The sequence below is a fragment of the Patiria miniata genome, unplaced genomic scaffold (genome assembly GCF_015706575.1).
Source record: "Patiria miniata isolate m_02_andy unplaced genomic scaffold, ASM1570657v1 HiC_scaffold_15, whole genome shotgun sequence".
NCBI lineage: Eukaryota > Metazoa > Echinodermata > Asteroidea > Valvatida > Asterinidae > Patiria > Patiria miniata.
This window is the reverse complement of record NW_024037053.1, coordinates 1,838,482-1,859,347: the sequence shown is the minus strand read 5'-3', so window position 1 is coordinate 1,859,347 and position 20,866 is coordinate 1,838,482. Positions and strand designations below refer to the sequence as shown.

General features: G+C 41.5%; 1 protein-coding gene across 2 annotated transcripts in view; it reads left to right on the top strand.

Moving 5' to 3' along the window:
* The first annotated feature begins 3,145 nt into the window (after positions 1 to 3,145).
* Positions 3,146 to 20,866, top strand: part of LOC119722369 — a 56,964-nt gene continuing 39,243 nt past the window's right edge. Inside the window, exons 1-14 of one of the 2 annotated variants that reach the window (XM_038192446.1) lie at positions 3,146 to 3,292; positions 5,602 to 5,655; positions 7,097 to 7,251; positions 8,588 to 8,836; positions 9,950 to 10,093; positions 10,847 to 11,039; positions 12,104 to 12,350; positions 13,109 to 13,301; positions 13,459 to 13,647; positions 14,843 to 15,007; positions 16,221 to 16,365; positions 17,726 to 17,887; positions 19,236 to 19,360; positions 20,246 to 20,671. In XM_038192446.1, coding sequence (XP_038048374.1) covers positions 3,238 to 3,292; positions 5,602 to 5,655; positions 7,097 to 7,251; positions 8,588 to 8,836; positions 9,950 to 10,093; positions 10,847 to 11,039; positions 12,104 to 12,350; positions 13,109 to 13,301; positions 13,459 to 13,647; positions 14,843 to 15,007; positions 16,221 to 16,365; positions 17,726 to 17,887; positions 19,236 to 19,360; positions 20,246 to 20,671 — 2,502 coding nt within the window. In that variant the 5' untranslated portion in view covers positions 3,146 to 3,237. The remainder of the gene's footprint in view (positions 3,293 to 5,601; positions 5,656 to 7,096; positions 7,252 to 8,587; positions 8,837 to 9,949; positions 10,094 to 10,846; positions 11,040 to 12,103; positions 12,351 to 13,108; positions 13,302 to 13,458; positions 13,648 to 14,842; positions 15,008 to 16,220; positions 16,366 to 17,725; positions 17,888 to 19,235; positions 19,361 to 20,245; positions 20,672 to 20,866) is intronic. The other variant, XM_038192445.1, reaches the window with a different exon arrangement.

Here is a 20,866-nt window from a genome sequence, read left to right as displayed (position 1 = left end):
TTTTCTGCACTCCTTTTTAAAGGAAAATAATCTTATTGTACTCTGCATTTAAAGTAGGCCTATTTTTGAGTCAGAGTCAGACTCAGACTCAGTCAGAGGTCAGAGTCTCAAACAAATCCCTGGCATGCCTGGTTTAATTTATCCATTTTTCTTTGGTTTGCAGATTCAGACGAATCAAAACTTGCATTAAAATATTTCTATTTATTAGTATTACTACAAAACTACATCAAAAACAAATGTAGAAAATATATTCGAAAAATGTACTTTTTAAATTAAACATGTTATAAGTTATATAAAGTAAGTTACCTCCCCACAAAGGGGCGTGTCCACAAACATGACAAACGATCTGACAAAAAGTGACAATACATTACTCATTTTATTTACTGACATGACTGAACACTTTGCCTAAAGTTAATCGGAATTGCATGGATTCTGGCCGGCGTGGTCGTACAAGGAATAAGATGGCGACAAGAAAATCATGGTACAAGCCATTTGGCTCAAGAAATAGTAAATAAAGCTCAGTCATAACTTATAGCGCGAATGATATTTTCACGAAACAGGTTAAGTACAAAAGTATTGCAAACCACGCTGACGTGTACAATTGACAGTGCATGATGCAGTGAAAGTCGTGAAGTGAAACGTCAGAGCCGAGGCCTAGTTAATTGTGTTGCGTTGTTTACTCGTAAAAAAATACATACAATGGTGTAATTCTCTTGTAGTATATACGTACCGTTTCTTGCTCCAAAAGTTGAGGAATAGCCACAAAAATCAGGCAAAAAGTGAGTATAAATCCGACAACCATGCGTTTCCCGTCGCACTAAATGTTCATTCATGAATATGTAATTTCACCTCCCTATTTCTGTCCAATCACAAGCCTCCATGCGCGCGGCAGGTCAAAGGTAAAAGTGGTTCGATAAGTTTTATCCAATGAGAAAACAAGAGTAAAAAGCTGGACCATACCATCAGCTGGAAAATTACTTTTTGCTTAAACTTTAGATTTAGGCTGATATCCGTGCTTCGGGAAGCACATTAGCTCTAGTTTTCAGTCTGCTCATACCACCATGCTCTTCATTTTTTGTTTCTCTAAACGAATTTCAATTTGTACGTTTTGTTTTAACGAAAAAAAGTACTTTATTCCGATTTTTGGCGTCTGCCACTCTCCGGGAGAGGGCTTTCAGTATTTGCACAAAATAATTAACCCTCTCTGCTAGAGCCGGAGGATTGTCTGGCAGCCTATATTTCGAATTTTGTGAAGAAATAATTCAATAAACTGGAACAACGTTTGTAGCCAGAGGTATTGGAAGTGAAGGCTTCAGTTTTTAGGTAAACTTTTTCAATTCCAGGCATATGCCTCTGGCTTTCGTTACTTTTTGTTGTGTTGTATTTTGTAATTTTGTCGTTTGTTTATTTTTATGCCGAATAAATTATGATACTAATCATCATCATAATAATAATGTCGGTAGATGGTTTTTTTTTATCAGACGAGTGGAAGAACATGCTCTTTTAAGACATACTTCATTGTTGTATCAAATTTGATTGCTTTTTAAGAAAAGAAAAAAATTAATCCAGGGCCCTTTCTTTTTGACTCGCCCTGTATTATTATCACTGCAATTCATTTTTCCAGTGGCCGCGCACTAATATACATTTTGTCCAGCTCTCTATTCATTCACTCAATCGGCTTTTTTTACATGCAATTGGGTTTTTATTATATTATATCTTTCCCGATGTCGTGATGAATTTACCGGACACAATATCGTTGGAATTATGCTTTTCAAAAAAAACATCGATACTATTACTAGCTCCTCTCCACGCCAAATAGTAAACACATACTTTAATACCGAGTATTTTCCTTTTTGAAGAACAGTTCAGCTTCAGTCAAGGCCGGATCTAGGACACAATATTTGGGGGCACATTTTTTGTTTTGTTAGCCGAAAATGTGGGTCCAAAAAAATGTCCACCCAAGCTTAATATGAGAAGCAAGGCGTGACGTATTGCTTTTGTTGAGTTTTGTGGGTGGTGTACGCATTGGCGGCCTTTTTTGTGACGTCACTAAAAAAATAGGTTCGTGTGGGGTTTTCTTTTTGGAGGGGGGGGGGATGCGCCCGTTGCGCTCCCCGGATCCGCCGTTGGCTGCAGTGTGTCTATTAATGTGATTGATTTCACTATGATTATTATTTGTTATTATTTATTATTATTACTTATTATTTATTCGGTCAAAGTACAAAATACGTCAAGCAAGCAATCCACAAAAATAAACAAAACTATAAACAAAAACAACCCAATCCAAGCTGGCCAGGATTGACAAAAGTATTAATAAAACACTGTGACTCGAAAGCCTGTCAATCTAAACGATCCTCAAACCAAAATCTTCTTCCAGACTCCTCAACGTCCCAATCTTTATCATTTAAGGGAACATCGCATTTTGAAGTTTTGTTGTAATGCACCAAAAAAAGTAAAATATTTATCTTAAATTTACACAATTTCTTTCTGTGTAACCCCCCCCCCCCATTCTCCCCAAACTTCTCTGAAAAAAATAGTTCACATTTATTATTGATTTATGAATATGGAGGAATCCCTTTGTATACCTCCCTCCATGCTTAAATTAACATCTTTAAGGTTACCCCCCCCCCCCCGACACACACACACAAAATTATTTATTGTTCCCAATATGTCATATCAACTTCATCATCGTCATCACAACGTCATCCAAGTTCTATTTACAAATGCGTTGTACAAAAGCATTTAGTTCTGTTATCGCTGTTATTGTCATCATGTTTCAGTACGTAACCTCATATTCAGTGCACTACTGCACATTGCATGGCAAAATTGTGTGCAATATTGCTTGTTAGTGTTTATAGCTCCATGGTGTTACGAAACACTCGCTATATATATCATCAGGCCTATAGTAACAGTGAGTTGGACAAGTTTTGACAGGACAGGAATAGCGATATTGCATGCAGGGAGTAGCAGCAATAATCGTAACAGCCGCACCGACTGCTCCATAAAAACCTGACAACTATCAGGGGAGCGCGGGGGATGACCTAGCCTTTGTACCGGTCTCTGCTCCCGCTCTGCAATTGACAATCGCGCCTAATCGGCTAAGCCCAGGGTGCCCTTGTCAAAGTCCCCGGTATAAAAGCCGCCGTAATTTCGCAACGGGCTTTAAAAGTTTTCCAGTTGCAAGCTCAAGAAGAATATACTCTGGACTTGTAGCGGCCACACGCTTAACTGGCCGTCATGGAGCTGTTAAAGACGTGGTTGTTGCTGGCTTGTGTTGCTGGATCATATGCTGGTAAGTTGGGTTTTAGTTTATTAAATAAAAACAAATTTGATTTCCAATTTCTCCCCAATGTTTTAGGACTTTAAAATGTTGTCAAAATTTTGGAAATTGTTCGCGTTGTTCAGTTGTAAATTAATCGTCAATTCGATTGCTTGACAATATTATCGACCTAAATTGTAAAGTCTTTTTTGTACTTTTTTACCGAACCTTTATCACAAAGTGTGGTTTTGTCCATGATAAAAGATAATTAATCGCGGTCACTTTTTGAGTTTGCAAAACCACAGGCCGGCCACAGATTACACGTCGCACGCGCACACATCTACCGCATTCGCCTCAAAACGACATTAGTGCGGCTGTGATTATTCATGAGCTATAGTTTATTTAAAACCTTGTACTTTTATGATCTTTTTTAAATGACCATTAAAATTCATCATTTAACCATGATTCAGTTCATTATCGTGGATTTCTGTTCAGGCTTGAGCAGAGATAGAGCATGGTGATTTCATTGTTAGTCTCTACGGCCAGGCTTAATAATAATGAGTTTTAAACATAAAGGAATAAACAAGATCGACCATTAATATTTTGTAACTACATGTACTGAAGCGTCGAAGAGATAGATAGGTCTACTTAAGTTTCGATGGAATTTCTCACGCAATAGTTCAAATTTACATCGTAAAAAGACGTCACATTTCTTGGAAACTGTGTGGAGATATGTATTTTTAGGGCCCCCAATCCGTGCCACATACAGTAGCTTGTCTTTGTTCTTCTCTTGGGCCCACAAAACCGTTACGTGCTATTGCTAAGTACAGCGCCACACGGGTTTTCCGTGCAAGGATCTTGTTTACATTGAACAGCTGATTGCGGTTTTCCCGATGGCGCGCATGCTCAGATGCCTAGCATACACATACTGCATATGCATGAGCACAATCGGAGGGGCCTTTTGACAGACTTATCGATCGCCCGGATCGAAGGGAGGGGGGACTATTCCCAAATTTTGGGTCCTGGGAGTCCTTTGACCAACTGCATGGATATATATATATAGAACAGGCCTTAAGTTATCAAAGATACTACAGAGGGGTATATTATCGTGTTGCCTCCATGCCTGAATCTATTTTATAAATTGTAAACCGTTGAATGGGATATTGTGCCAGACTAGTTTATGATCGTAGTGTGAGCGAGTCACTTTAAAAAAAATTTAATGGGCCTTAAATTAAACATTACGGTTTGTTTAATCTCACATTTTAAGTTATTCATCAGAGCAGACTGGTATTAATTTGCAATGGCCCTTTCTTTAATTGCTCTCGTTTCTACTCGCAAGTTCCAAAAATAAAAGTTTACCTCGCTTTCAATTGAAAATGGCCAGCTCGTGATTTGACTAGAGTCTATGGAGTCAGCTCTGTATAGAGTGTTATAATTCATTGCTTTCGTTTCTACTCGCAAGTTCCAAAAATAAGAGTTAACCTCGTTTTCAATTGAAAATGGCCGACTCGTGATCAAGTTGATTATAAAGTCTATGGAGTCAGCTCAGCATAGAGTGTTATTTTTTTTATACAGGTTTGGTGACACCTAATTAATGCATATTCGTTACTCCGCAAAGTTATTGTTTTACCAACGAGGTTGGTGTTAAGTTGCCACGTGATATATTTCATGTCTGTTGATCCTGCAATATTTTTGGTTTTAAAAATTTTTTTAACACTTGATTTCCATAGTTTTGAATGGTAACATGGAATGAAATTTCTATATTGCTAATGAATTTTCTACATAACGTTCCATTTAATATTTCATGGGATTTAATGGCCTCAATTTTTGGCACCCAAGATCGAGCCATGAGCTGTTGTATCACAGAAAAAAAATAATTTCCTGATCCCGGGCCCCGAGTCAAATAAGAAAAATAAATCACGGGGCCCCTGGACAACAAATTGCGGTGTAGACTGTGGTTGTTATTTTACCGATTAAGATGATAAAAATGATTTGATAACATTGTGATTCCAGTTATGCCATGGGGGGTTATACCGACCTAGGATGAAAGGTTAAACCGCAAAAGTCATGAAAAGCTCAGAGAATGATTTATCAGAGAGCAAATATGGATAAGAAAGCCGGCCGGTTTTTTTGTTCGAGGTCAGTGTATGATCATTATATGAAGGCTTTCTTGTAGTTGTACGATCGAGTACCGTGCGGTGGCATTGGAAGGCGCCCTCTATAACGCATCAGCGAATAAAAATGTGGCATGCATTATTATCTAATTTAATTACTCTCAAAACTATTGTGGAATCGCCAGAAATAGCACAATTCATACATTGTTTCTTTTTTGTTCAAAACAGCTCCTTTGTCGGCATTGGGATCCAGGCACTGTTCACGACAGACATGCAACGCTGGTAAGCTTCTTATAATAAGTTTCTGGCATAATTATTCCAGAGGGCGTAGTGTATGTTTTTTAACTGGCTACAATTATGCAAATTACTCAGAAAGGATTAGTAGTCGGGTACCCGGCTGAAAAACTTTCTTCCTGGAAAATTGCTCGTAACAATTTGGGTACCTGTCGAGTCTCAAAAAGCACGTGGATGCAGTTGTAAAACAAAATGGGTGGATTTGCGGAAAGTTATCAACGAAAAAGGCAAGAATATTAACATTAGACAGTGTAGATGAACAAGCTGTAGGGTGTATTTAAGTGATTGGCGGACATTGTGCTGAATGGTACTCGTAGTTCACATTTTGTTTTTATTCATGTCGATTTCCCAGAGCTTTTTGAGTTGTAATTCGTGCACAAAATGTATGCAACAAAACTTTCTGCCGTGAAAGGTCCATATACATGTATATGACGTCACTATAGAGAGATGCACAAATTGACCTGAGCTGGTCAAATCTCCATATGGGCCTATACGTTTACTGTGGGAAAACGGCTGTGCTTATCGCTTAAATCGCTTAAAATGCTTCAGCAGGTAGTGGGTAGTGTAGTGATAGAATCATGAGAATAGATAGAATAAATGTGCATGGTTTTGAATGCCAAATGTGCTGATGCAGAATCCACGAGGCACGAGATTTTTGCTTTTAAATAGAAGATAGGGCCTAGTGGATATTTTGCTGGAGGTAATGACGGCAAACTAACGTTTACTAAAGGTTTTCCGGCGGCAATTCATATCAACAGAGGGCGCTGTACTTTTTAAGATAGGGCTGAATTATAAGATGTATTAAATTCCCACCAAAAGTTGTGTAGCACGTTTGGTGTAGTGGTTAAGCAAAAGCTCTAGTGAGCGGGATGACTCGGGTTCGATCCCGATCCCCGCCACATTTTTAAGGGTTTTTTTTCCCATCCCCAAATAAATAAGAATATTCTTCTTTTATTATTTTAACATGTCTCAAACATTTTATTGCAGAGTATTACATTTTCTTTTTCAGATTTGTGGCTCTGGAGGATTTTTTTTAAAAGGGAAATAAAGTCCGAAATTATAAAATGGTCTGAATCCCATCTTGTGAATAGGAGGTTACAACGATAATATTGGCATGGAGCCAGACTAAAATTTTTCATAATAGTATTAATTCTGCTTCCGGTTTCCCTACCTACCCTACATGTATAATGACAGCACCTACCCTAATTTTTTGGTGGGAAAAATGAGAAAAAAAAACACCCAAAACCATCAATTTTTACCTTTTACCCTTGACTACACACAGACACCTCCATATGATATAGTGCCCCCCCCCCCCTTCCGCTTTTTGACAGCGCACCGACCTTTAATTTTCAAAGCTGGAGAACACTTGGGGATAACAGGGTTTATGATTTGCACTTTGTAACTCGCAAACTTTGCCGTCAACTTTCAGAGAACGGCAGATACGAAGTAGGCCAGAAGTACACGTACCGCTACACCGCTGAATCGGCAACGTGGATCAACGGCACTTCAGAGCAGAAGAGCAGTCTAAAGTTTGACTGCAACGCCGAGATAAGCGCCATCAGTCCCTGTGAACTCACCCTCACGGTAAGGGAAGTCTAGAGCCGTTCTTTGGTCACTGTGCGACGTAAAATTGGGCTTGTCTGATTAAAAGCTTTGCCCCATATTAACTACATCTGACATATTACTTTCAATGATTCGTCAGGTGGGGGCACAAGCCACCCCAGCCCCATAAATGTGGCCTATTTACTGGACTGCCTCCGTAAACATAGGCCACACATCCACATGTACAAAAACGTGTCGCACTTTGCCAAATTTTGATTTTCACATTTAGGCTTAGTTTGAACGTTTTTATTGCTTTAGAAGCATACTCACCCTCTTTATAGGCTAATCAGAAAGTGCTGCCTTTTTCAGATGTCTAATTTTTGTGAAATTTCAGGTTGAAATTTTGATACGCAAACGTGTAAAAATGAATCTGGAAATTTCACGAAAAATATACATCTGAAAAAAGGAGCACTTTCTGATTAGCCTATAAAGAGGGTGAGTATGCTTCTAAAGCAAAAAAACCCTACAAACTAAGCCTAAATGCGAAAATCAAAATTTGGCAAAGTGCGACACGTTTTTGTACATGTGGATGTGTGGCCTATGTTTACGGAGGCAGTCCAGAAAATAGACCACATTTATGGGGCTAAAGCCACCCAAGCTCCCACAAGAAAGTGTGCACCTTAACAAAGCATGACGTCATTCATGTCATTGTGACATTCACAAGTAATGGTTGGTGAATAATAAAGGAATTTTTGTCACAGTTCATTTAAATAGCTTGTGACTACTGACTTTGATTGGGACTGAATGACTTGTGATAGACTTGTGAGGGTCTTTTTAGGACTTATGATGGCCTGTTTGAGCCACCAACACTTTAAGGTGATGCTTATTGCCTATTCAGAAAAAAATCTTGGGTGACCCAATAATTTCAGATTGTGAACATTTATCAACTTAGACACAAAAACAATATTTTGTACAAGTTCATTCATTCAATAGACATAGGCATTTGCCCGTGGCCTCCTAATGTTATACACAGTTCGAATCACTGGCTCCGATCCCACTTTTTCAAGTTGTACAAAGAAATTGACTGGAGCGGGGTTTGAACCTTCAAACCTCCAGATTGCCGTTCCAGTGCTCTACCAACTGAGCTATCCAGCCCTATGTTGGTGGTTCCCCATTATGTAAATCTTTTCTTCACTATAGTACAAGTGCCGTTACGGTACACCATTTGATTAAGCAAAGAGGGTGTGTATCGTCAGTAAATGTCTGACCTTATTTTTACCCCTCGTAGTTGTTTCGTTCACTGATAAGTGACTGACCTACACATTGCAAATGTGAAAAAATGATTAACTTGCTGACTCCTCATTGATTGTTGTCACAGCTGAAAAATGTCAACGCGTTCGAGTCCAACGCCAACGGAGACATGGTGGCGGCAACGGACACCGATATGGCTCTGGAGCTGCAGGAGCACGTCCTACGCTTTGCCTTCCACGACGGTGTCGTCACCGACGTCTGCCCTACCGGGAACGAGAAGACATGGGCGCTCAACTTCAAGCGCGGCGTCCTGTCGGCGATCCAGGCACCCGTTACGGAGATACCGGCTGACAAGACGGAAGAAATGATCACTGAGGTTAGTAATAGACTCCGTAGATGGTAACAATATATCATAGGCCTCATCCAAATTACTTAAACTACGGCTAGGAATTGCAGACTGAGTACTTGTTGAGTAGATAGAGTAGTTGTTGAGTAGACTGAGTACTTGTTGAGTAGACTTGAGTACTTGTTGAGTAGACTGAGTACTTGTTGAGTAGACTGAGTACTTGTTGAGTAGACTGAGTACTTGTTGAGTAGACTGAGTACTTGTTGAGTAGACTGAGTTCTTATTGAGTAGACTGAGTACTTGTTGAGTAGACTGAGTACTTGGTGAGTAGACTGAGTACTTGGTGAGTAGACTGAGTACTTGTTGAGTAGACTGAGTACTTGTTGAGTAGACTGAGTACTTGTTGAGTAGACTGAGTACTTGTTGAGTAGACTGAGTTCTTATTGAGAAGACCGAGTACTTGTTGAGTAGACTGAGTACTTGTTGAGTAGACAGAGTACTTGTTGAGTAGACTGAGTAGTTGTTGAGTAGACTGAGTAGTTGTTGAGTAGACTGAGTAGTTGTTGAGTAGACTGAGTTCTTATTGAGAAGACCGAGTACTTGTTGAGTAGACTGAGTACTTGTTGAGTTGACAGAGTACTTGTTGAGTAGACTGAGTACTTGTTGAGTAGACTGAGTACTTGTTGAGTAGACTGAGTAGTTGTTGAGTAGACTGAGTACTTGTTGAGTAGACTGAGTACTTGTTGAGTAGACTGAGTACTTTTTGAGTAGACTGAGTACTTGTTGAGTAGACTGAGTACTTGTTGAGTAGACTGAGTACTTGTTGAGTAGACTGAGTACTTGTTGAGTAGACTGAGTAGTTGTTGAGTAGACTGAGTACTTGTTGAGTAGACTGAGTACTTGTTGAGTAGACTGAGTCCTTGTTGAGTAGACTGAGTACTTGTTGAGTAGACTGAGTACTTGTTGAGTATACTTAGTACTGTGAGTAGGAATTTTGGTACTCACACATACATCCTGATGTACACAGCTGTGTAAGAAGTATACATGTACAAAACTTATATTCGTGTTCCTACAATATCTATCTAAGTACTCTTTGAGTTGAAATTCTTAATCAATTATTTTGGTTTTTTTCCTGTATGACAGACTGACGTTACGGGTAAATGCCCCACCAAGATCAGCAGATCCGAATTCCCGAGGTCCATCATGAAGCACAAAGACTTCAAGAACTGCCAGCATCACAGCAAGCTAGAGGGCGGTATGCAGGCCACCATGCTGAAAGCGGAAGCGGTACGTATCAAGTTACTTGAAATCAAGCCGGTAATTGGCCGAGTTTAGTCCGCCCAGCATCGCTTCGTATCATACCGTACCATACTGACTGCACTGCACCATACCCTGTCCAGGGGTAGCGTGTAGTGTGTGGTATAATAACATGCGGGAACGTTCAGTGCAACCTTGGCACCAATATGTGTGTGCAGCTCACTGTTTTGTTAAACTCTTTCAGTGCCCGCAAAATTTGAAAAGTTAAACCCTAAAGTGCCCAACTTCGAGCGTGTTTTGTAATTGTTCAAAATTCTGTAATAAAAAAAAAAGTAAACAAGTTGTATTCACTAAATTTGTTGTTGTTGCTCTGTGGTATATCCTTGGTATATTGGAAAGTCAATAGTAGTCGCGTACATAGCGATACACCCTGAAACACTGTCCTGCACACAGGGGAATTTCGCACTTTTTGCAGAAAATACGAGTGTCAGTGCTGCGCCCTCTCGCAAGAACTCGAATGAAACAAATAAATACAGGTCGTACCTAAATGAAAGTGATATTATTATTAGAAAGAGCGAGAGCGCCCCCTTGTGATAACATGCTTACTCTACCTCGTACATGTACGAGGTTTGGCGATTTTAAGTACGAACATTACTTCGTACATGTACGAGGTTGGCACTGTCGAACTAACAAATATACCTCGTACATGTACGACTTTGGAACTAAAAGAGTTAATACATGTCGCCGACTGTGAGGTTTATTAATTTCTTCTATTTGTTGCAGCCATTATACGACATTGCGGACTGCTCCCTGGAGTGCGAAGTCTCCTTTGAAGAGAACTCCGACATTGTCGCTGAGTCCAACTGCAGGGAACGTCATCTCTCCAAAGCTTTCTCCAAGCAGAGTTCCGGAGCCGTGACCCTAGTCACAGTCAACATTGAGCTCACGGAAGTCGTGGAAAGATCCGCACCCATGAGTAAGTCAGATTAGTTGCGCAGGTCCCAAAGTCCACAAAATCTGTGAATTTGCTCGATTTGGAATGGCTATTCATTTCAAGGCTTTGCTTGAATTTAATACCGGAGTCTTACATAGCACACGTATCTACCAACAATTAGGTACTCAAGGCACTGGAAATTATGTATAACTTTAAATACAGGTAAATGAAGTTTATGAGAAAATATGAGACCCATTATGTAGCACCTTAAAAGAGTTTACAAGGTGCTGCGGCGCATATTGCAGCCACTGCCAGAAACACCGGGGAAAACCCCTTCTCGTAGTGATAAGTGTTACTGGGTTCTTGAACGTGCATTACACAACACACGGGACCTACGGCTTTACGTCCCAAACGAAGGATGAAGCAATAATGGTAAAGTGCCTTGCTCAAGAGCACAAGCACCATGTTCCCACAGTCAGGATTGGAACCCATGTACCACGGCACACGAGTCGAACACCATACCTTTTGGACCATAACACCCCACAATTTTGCCTCGTCTTTTGTTGTGGAGCGCCGTGGTTCAATGGTTATTGTGTTCGACTCGTGTGCCGTGGTACAGGGGTTTGGACCCAGACGGGGAACATGATGCTTGTGTTCATGGGCAAGACACTTTACTGCGATGCCTCTAAGCCTGAACCAGCCTTTAGATTGGATTTTGGATTTTGTGCCCCTTCAGCAGACGGCACCGATCCCTGACAGTTAAGCTAGGACAAGCTGCCAAGAACATGAATCAAATCCAGTCGTGTGAAGTTTTTGACTCGGACCAGAAAGATTGACCTATCACGGTAGAATCGGGTCAACGCAGCTTGTGAATGACGTGATATACAAATGGATGTGGAAATCGCAAAATCTGAGACAAGCAAAACTTAACGTACAAAATGCCAAACGGGGGTAGGTCAATTCCAAGGGTACCTCATGCACCCACACATACCATGAACGTAGCCCCCCCCCCCCTCCACCCCTCAGGGTCTGCAATACCTGAGCAACACCCTTGTAAACTTCCTCTATCCACCACCGAATTTGTACCTCTTTCCTGTCAATAACAGGCACCGTCGTCGAGCGACAGACCACCATCCTCTTCGACCACGAGGAGACCCAGGTCGAGACGCAGCAAGAAGTCCTGACCAAAGTCCGCGGAATCCTGACCGCCATCAACCGCCGGGTGACCAGGACGGTCGGCGTAGACTTGCCCAACCTCTTCTCGGACCTGATGACCGAGATGCACAAGATTGAAACCTTGACCGGCATGACGGAGCTGAAGAACTTTGCCGAGGCCGAGAGCCAAGCCTTGTAGTAAGTCCTAAGCAAATGGTTCCTGTTAATTATTGCTGAAAGTTCAACACTGCTGTGTTTTTTGAGATGGCATCCTTCACTAAATCTATGCTTTGCAGTGTTGTAGTACTCGTATTCGGTACTCGTACTCAAGTACTACTCGAGTACTTTTTTTGGAGTATTCGTCCTCGTACTCGAATGTCAAAGTACTCGTACTCGAAATGACGGTAATCGTACTCAGGCAGCAAAGTACTCATACTCGACATGTCAAAATTTTACTCGATCATCAAAGTACTCGTACTCGAATACCAGTACTCGAAAACAAAATGGTATAGCTTGACTAACCTTGACCTTATTTTATTATCGATACTTTCAGTTGGAAATGGTTGAGTGGCTTGCAGAGAAATAAAAGTTTACTGATTTTTCGCTGTGCGCGTCAGGACAAAACACATTTAACAGCTAGCCGTGAGTGGGTCTATATATCGGTCTGACTGGGCCTGGGCCAATTACGCACAATGAACCATTTGCGGTATGGCCATATTCAGAAATAGAAGTACCCATACTTGTACTCAGAATACAAGTACTTGTACTCGTACTTGGAAATACAAGTTCTCGTACTCGGAGACCTGAACTTGTACTTGGAAGTGCAAGTACTCGTACTCGGTAACGTAAGTACTCGGCAGTACTCGGAAAAAAGTACTCGACTACAACACTGCTACTTTGTAATTTCATGTTTCGCATCTGTCAATATTAATTTCCTCTCGTTTCCGTGGCAACAGTGAGGTCTTCAAGGATGCCCTGCCGATGTGCGAGACCACCGCCAGCATGGAGATGATGGCGGCCATCATCAGCGAGGTGGCGGCCTCATCCGACGAAGCCGTCAAGAAAGCGTTCAACCCGACGCGGATCGCCTGGCTGACCCTACCCTCCATGATCAGTCATCCCACTAAAGAAATGATTTCCGCCCTCATGGTAAGTAACTTTCTTTTTAATGGTCAAAGAAAACTTTGCGCAGGGTCAACAAATGACTCATTTAGCTTGATCTTATCACATATTCTGTGTAACTTTCTAAAAAAAATTCTCTCTTTTATTTCCTTTTTAATGACCAATTGTCTGCATTCCTCCTCAGCCCCTGATCCAGACCCTCTCTGTGGATGACACTGTCTTCTTCCTGCCCATCTCATCCCTCATCAATCGCTACTGCACCTCCGAGAACCCCTCATGTCTTGAGGAGGCAGAGGTGCGTCAGGCCCTGGAGTACTTCCAGCAGCTGCTGGGCTACGACTGCACTCCAAGTGATGAGGTTCCTGCTCTAAAGGTAAGTCCAGATTTGTCTTCGTTTTCTTTTGTTAGGCCAAAAAAAAAAGTCTCCGGTTTCTGGTATGCGCGCGCGTCGCCGTAGCCATGCGCGTCGGCGAAATGAAAAAGTTTTTTTTTCAATGAAAGATGATGTCTCAAAACCGCCCAACTCACTGGTTTGACTGGAATCCTGCTGCTGCACAATTTTAATGTGTTTTTAGATGAGGTTATGATTGAGAACTAGCTTTATGTGGCCTGTCTGGACTCCCATATATTTGCAGTAAGTTTAGTCGCGCACCATTTGCAGTCATCAGCCGACATTTGAAGCAAAAAAATCAGGTAAAAAAAAAAAAAGCCGCATTGCCGCACCACTTTTTGGGCAAGCTCCATACCAGAAACCGGAGACTTTTTTTTTTTGGCCTTACGAGTAATATAAGTGAGTTTGACGAACATTACTGGTACCCACACCAGTCGAGCATAGTTTCACTAGTGTAGTTGGATATTTAGGACCAGCCTGCCACCGCTGTACTCAAGTTCATCGAAAGTCCCCAAAAGCCGTCCCAAGTGATGTTGTGCAAACCCGACCCGAAATCGACTCAAAACTGAAACTGACTTCAGTTCGGATCTGGTCAGTTTTCCATATTATCAGTCCGGTCCGGTCAGTTTCGATTTTGCGTTTACGATTTTCGGGTCGGGACGGTTAAGCCATCAAAAATTCACGTGGCGCAATACTATTGTAGAGTCACTGTGCTGGGTACTGCGCGGAGTGCGCGCACACTACCCATAATTTGTCGGGGGCCCAGCAGTAGGGCATGTGAGCATTCTGATGCGAAAATCGCATTTCAAGAAAATTGCATTCAAAGGCTCCAATAGTCCCAATGCTCCAATATTCCGATGGAAATGATTACATTTCATTATAAAATGGAGGCAGTTTTCTGCATATATTTTTGCTGGGAACATTTTGGTTCACGTACGCCCTTTTGCCAAGCACCAAATGAGTTATAGTGATTGATTTCAAGTGCTTTGAACCAAAATGGCAGCATCGAGCTGTATACTCCCCAGGGAGCTGAGATTATCTCTGGAATGTTTCATTGGCCCATGAGCAGGATAATAATGATGTAGCGCCTTGAGCACCAATACTGGTGGATACGTGCGCTTTGTTAACGCACATTTTTATTTTAACTACCTCACGTGTGTTTGTCCATCTTCGACAGATGTTGATGGCCCTGAAGGCTCTGGCCAACGCCCGTCGTCTGTCCACCGACAGCAAGATCAGCATCATCAGCAAGTGCTTCGATCACCACAACCCGACCAAGGGAATGGAGATCCGGATTGCTGCCCTGGAGGTCGTCAGGCGCCTCCCGTGCAACCCAGAATACGTGAGTATATATACTCCTGGTTGCAATCTATTGTAGGTTACGCCCAAATCACTTCAGCTCCAGTTAGGAATAGCACACTCGACTGTGGATTTAGCTTCTTCGAGGGCTGTCCGATTTCGAATAATTTAGTATTCGATTATTATAAATATTCAAATATTCGAAACTTGCAGGTCAAGTTAAGCACGTGCCAGCTGCAGTTGCTTGCAGTTGCTGATGGTCAAACGTTGCATACAAAGCGCGGGGGTTAAAATTTGCGAGCGGTGATCATTATGGGCCGCTGCATTGTTTTGTAGTAAGTACTGTCCAACCCTCAAGGGACTTTACCCAGCTGAATGTATAGGACCAATAAATAAGCGTTGACTAAAAAGTGGACTAAATTGGGCAAGGGGACTCCACAACCATGCAACCATCACCCCTGTCCCGGTTCCACTGCCTATGGTTTAAAGGTTAAATTGAAATATAACAAGACCAGGCTTGCTTAAAGGGAAAATACAACATTTGCAAACATCAAAAAATAAAACTACTAAATTATTTTGAAATACCTTGCTGGACGGTTAGTGAATGACAGTCTAAAGCATCCTGTAAAATCATGGCACCTAAAACACAGTCATTTTCAAGAAAAGTGGTATTTTCGTATCAATTTCTAACGCTGATCGGCCGATCAGCGTTGGAAAAAACTGGCTTTTTTTTCAAATACTGGCCCCAATTGACCATCGCACTTGTTTGCAATCGATTACACACCTATGAACGGGTACAAGCCAGCTAGACTGGTTCCCCGACCTTACAATTCCCCAATGTATGTAAACTGCTCTGTTTCTGCTTAAATGGAGTCAGGGAACCAGACTACAGGAAAATGATTGTTTTTCTTGGTTTTTATAGCATTTTTGAACCCAAAACCTCAAAAAAGTCAGTGTAACAATATTTGCTATATATTTCCAACCCCCCATATTCATCTGTTTCTGAAAATTACAGCAAAAGCAAATGATGTATATTCCCTTTAAAGGTTAAATTGAAATATAACAAGACCAGGCTTGCCTAAATCGACCCAAAAATAGCTCAATTAAGGACGTTAATTGACCTAATAGGCATTGGGTCCACCAACAATTATAGGAGATTAGAAACTGCAAGAGACAATAAATACATTTCAATAAATTTCTTCAGCAAATTTTTCGTAAAATTCATCAACTTTTGATGTTCTTATTTGGTCGGACAGCAAACGTACGCCAAGGGGATGTACAAGAACCAGCATTTTGACAGCGAGCTGCGTATCGCCGCCTACCGTGCCATCATGACCTGCCCCAGCGAGGATATCATGGCCGCTGTCAAGGAAGTCATGATGGAAGAGGAGAGCGATCAAGGTATGGGTAGGGGAAAGCTTGGAATTCCTAAGAAATTCTGTAAAGAAATTGGTGTTGATACACGGTGATGGAATTAGTATGCAAATGTTGAGTGGCTCAGAGTGAAATGGGAGGAATATTATCGCAAGGTAAAATCTGGACTCTTCCATTTCACGAGGCGAAGCCAAGTGAACTGAAAAAGTCCAGATTTTACCGAGCGATGATATTCCTCCCATTTCACAATTTAAAGCCACTCAATATTTGTTTTATGTATATGATATATAGATCCTTGTCATTTGAGGTATTGAACTTTTATTTCAACATAAAATTGGTGGAAAATGTATTTCTCTCTTCCAAACCACCCCTTCATGAAAATGTTTGAACCCAACTCTGTAGCGCTGGCTCTTTGGAACAATACGCGCTACGCGCAACGCTGAACACGCACACCAGCATGCATTTGCTCACAAATACCGTGTCATGGAACAAGAATGATCCTAACTGTTCAGAAGTATTTCCCATTCCCCATGGGCGGATAGTACTTTTTGAGCCCCGGCGTGAATGGGTTAATGAATGTCATGTGATGTGAGTTCCTCCAATCAAATGACAAGGATCTATATGTCAGTTATATAACATACAAATAATGAATGGTTATGAGTGCAATGGTAAGAATATTTTCAAGTGACAGATGGAAAAAAGCTTGCAAGCGACGGTGCCTCGTGGAAAAAGTCGGTATCTGTGTGTAGACATTACAAAACATTCTTCGTTTTACAACCGGTGAAGAGCTCTGTTTTAGGTTACTTCATATTGAGTCGGTTTTTCCCCCTGAGAATCACAAGTATTTAGGATGCTTCTAAATGCACGTGTGTTTGTAAGGCACCGCATATGTAGACAAAAGGGGCGTGTTAAAAACTGCAGGACGTGTGAGGCAAACGCTTGGTTGACCACAGTATCCTGCATTGTTTCTGTTAGGCAAAAAAAAAAAAATATTCGGTCTCTGGTCAGACCAAAGTGCCGGAATTGACGCGGCCACGCGGCTTTTTTTTTTTTTTTTTTTTTTTTCTTCAAGCTTGGATTGTACAGACAAGGTAGGTACTATTTTGCTTTTTTGGTGTCCTCATGTACATTGGTGTCCTCCATAATTTGCCTTGGTGCTTTCGATCATTTGCCTTGGTGCAATTTCCCATTCCTTGGTGCTCTCTGGTAAAAAAAAATTGAGAAGGTGCAGAAATACAGGGCCCTGTTGGAGCTACCGCGGAACATTTTGGGGGAAAAAAAGATCAACGCGCATGATTAAAATCGACGCGTGCGCTGACCAGAGACCGACTTATTATTTTTTTTGGCCTTATTGATGCAATGTATTTGTCTGTCTTCCTTTGTGTAGTTGGGTCCTACGTCTGGACCCATCTGTCCAACTTAAACGAGACCAGCGACCCGCAGAAGCAGCACCTCAAGCGCTGGGTGCAGGACAGCGGCATCATGGGAACCAACCTCAAGCTGGACCTGCGCACGGCGTCCCGCAACGTGGAGCTGTCCTGGTACAAAGGTGAGTGGAGAAGCAGAAGTGACGGTACACCAGAGATCCTGACTGTAACGATAGTTGGTCTAGCGCCCTCTATCGACCAGTCTGAAGGTCTTGCATTAATGGCTGCTAATAAAGTAACCCAGATCAACGTGTCCTGAGAACATAATCGCCTAGAATCAAGCATCATCCTTTAAGTAGCATCAAGCATTTACATGGTGTCAGATTGGTTACGTCCTGCTCCCCACTTTTGGACACGGTTTCAACAAACTTTCGGCGACTTTCTGAACTTCGATTCCATCGTTAATCTAACTCAACGGGGAACGTACGCACGCTCACGAACACTTCGATTCGCGAGTGGACTATACGACTGTATGTACATTGTGCTACGGAATGGTTGCATAAAATGAACTTTATGGACGGTACTTCGTAAATTAAATGGACACTAGATTCTCTGTTATCATTTGTGTAGATCTGAGGTTAGCACTTACATTATTTTGAGAGATAATTCCTCTCAAATTTAATGGCCATGAACGTCTCTTTGACTTGAGTTTGAATAAGACTCGCTACTAGTCTTGCACGTGGACAAATGTGCATTTTTTTTTCGTTTGAAGCAACAAAAGTGCTCAAAATCTGAAGAAGGGTGCTTAAAGGGAAAATACAACATTTGCAAACATCAAAAAATAAAACTACCAAATCATTTTGAAATACCTTGCTGGACTGTTAGTGAATGACAGTGTAAAGCATCCTGTAAAATCATGGCACCTGGTATACTGTCATTTTCAAGAAAAGTGGTATTTTTGTATCAATTTCCAACGCTGATCGGCCGACCAGCGTTGGAAAAAACTGGCTTTTTTTTTTCAAATACTGGCCCCAGTTGACCATCGCACTTGTTTGCAATCGATTACACACCTGTGAACGGGTTCAAGCCAGCTAGACTGGTTCCCTGACCTTACAATTCCCCAATGTATGTAAACTGCTCTGTTTCTTCTTAAATGGAGTCAGGGAACCAGACTACAGGAAAATGATTGTTTTTCTTGGTTTTTATAGCATTTTCGAACCCAAAACCTCAAAAAAGTCAGTGTAACTATATTTGCTTTATATTTCCAACCCCCCAATTCCATCCATTTCTGAAAATTACAGCAAAAGCAAATGATGTATATTCCCTTTAACAACTAACCTGACAAAGGTTTTAAAATGCTGAAAAAAACATATTCAGAAAAAACAATATTCTAGGATCTCGATTTCAATTCAAAAGTTGCCGAGTCATGTCATTGCAATGTTCTGAAATTCTGTCTCACTTTTGTTTGCTCAGCTTTGTCATTTTGTCATTTTTCTGTTTTAATTTGCTCCTTTAATTGCTTTCGTCTAGATGATATCGCAAGTGGCTTGACCATTGACGCCGACATGGTCTTCTCGAAGAAGTCCTTCCTGCCCCGCGAGCTGAAGCTCAACAACACCGTGTCGCTGTTCGGCTACGCTGTCAACCTCTTCGAGGTAACTACAGAGAGTGCCAAAAAAAGTGCAACATTCAGAAAACAAATAATTAAAACTGTTAAATGTTGTTTTCATCAATGAAATGATATATTACACTAAAGCCTGACTATTTCTCAATCCACTCATTTTTACCCTGTTCCGTTTGGGTCCCTAGATCCAGAAATACACTCGACCAAAAAAGAAAGTCCCCCCCCCCCCCCTTTCCAATACTTCTTGTCTAACTCAATAACTGCTGAGCACCTCTCGCTCAAATAACGACTAATCAGTACAGAAATTCCTTAGCAATGCAACCACACTCTTTCTTTGGGCCAAAACAGTGATAATGTGTACAAAATTATGCAATTTATGACAAGTGATACCAAAAACAGTTGCACTTTTGTATACGTGCAAGTTGTGGTTCACACTCACCTTGCAAATATACAAAAGTGCAACTTTTTTTGGTACCATTTGTCATAAATTGCATAAATTTGTACACATTATCACTGTTTTGGGCCAAAGAAAGAGTATGGCTGGATTGCTAGAGAATTTTTGTACTGATCAGTCATAATTTGATAAAGAGGTGCCCAATAGCTTTTGAGTTAAACAAAAAGTATTAAGGGAGACTTTCTTTTTTGGTCGAGTGTATAATCAATTAAGTGAAAGGGGCTAACCTTAATTCAGGTTTTTTAATTTTATGGAAACACTGAACATTTTCCACATCATAAAATTTCGTTGGGATCTAAAAAAAAAAATAACCAAAAACAGTAAATGGTGTCTGGAAATTGGGCACGAAGTTAATATACTGCGACGTGGCCAAGATTTTGGAGACAGATTTTTGTTAGGCCTATTTTCCAATTTTTCCATCTCTTATGAATATTGATTTTTGGTGGTTTTTTTTTTTTTCAGATTGGAGGTCGCATGGAGGGAATGCACCAATTCCTGGAGTCCTTCTTCGGCCCCCGGGGTTACCTCAAGGAGAACTCGGTCCAGGACCTCTTCAAGGAGTACCAGCAGAAGCAGCAGGAGGCCTTCCTGGACAACCTGCCCGACGCCCCGGCTGCCGAGGATACCCTGCCCGAGGGCCTTCCCGACGGCATCACCTTGGACATGTACAACCAGCTGCTGCGCATGATGCAGTTCCAGCAGAAGATCTTCGGCGGCAAGCTGCCGCTGCCCATCCCCGGTGAGCCCATGCCCGCCGGCATGCCCAAGGGCATGACCCAGGCCATGTACGACGACCTCCTGGTCTACTTCATGAGGGAGGGGCTGCCCGGAGCTCGCCAGAAGCGACACCTGATCAGGGAGACCAGCATCAACGACATCGAGTCAGAGGTAATTAATACTTTTCAAAAGAATTGTCAGTCCCTAAAAACAGTACTAAAACAGACAGTAAGTTTTCAATATTGTTCTAAGTTCACCAAAACAGCCAAAGAACAGTTCTAGCACGCATTACGCAGTGTTGGAAATGTTCCTATCACGCGCGCTTGTTGCTTCAAATGTGTTCGAAATACGACGCATCTGATGCGT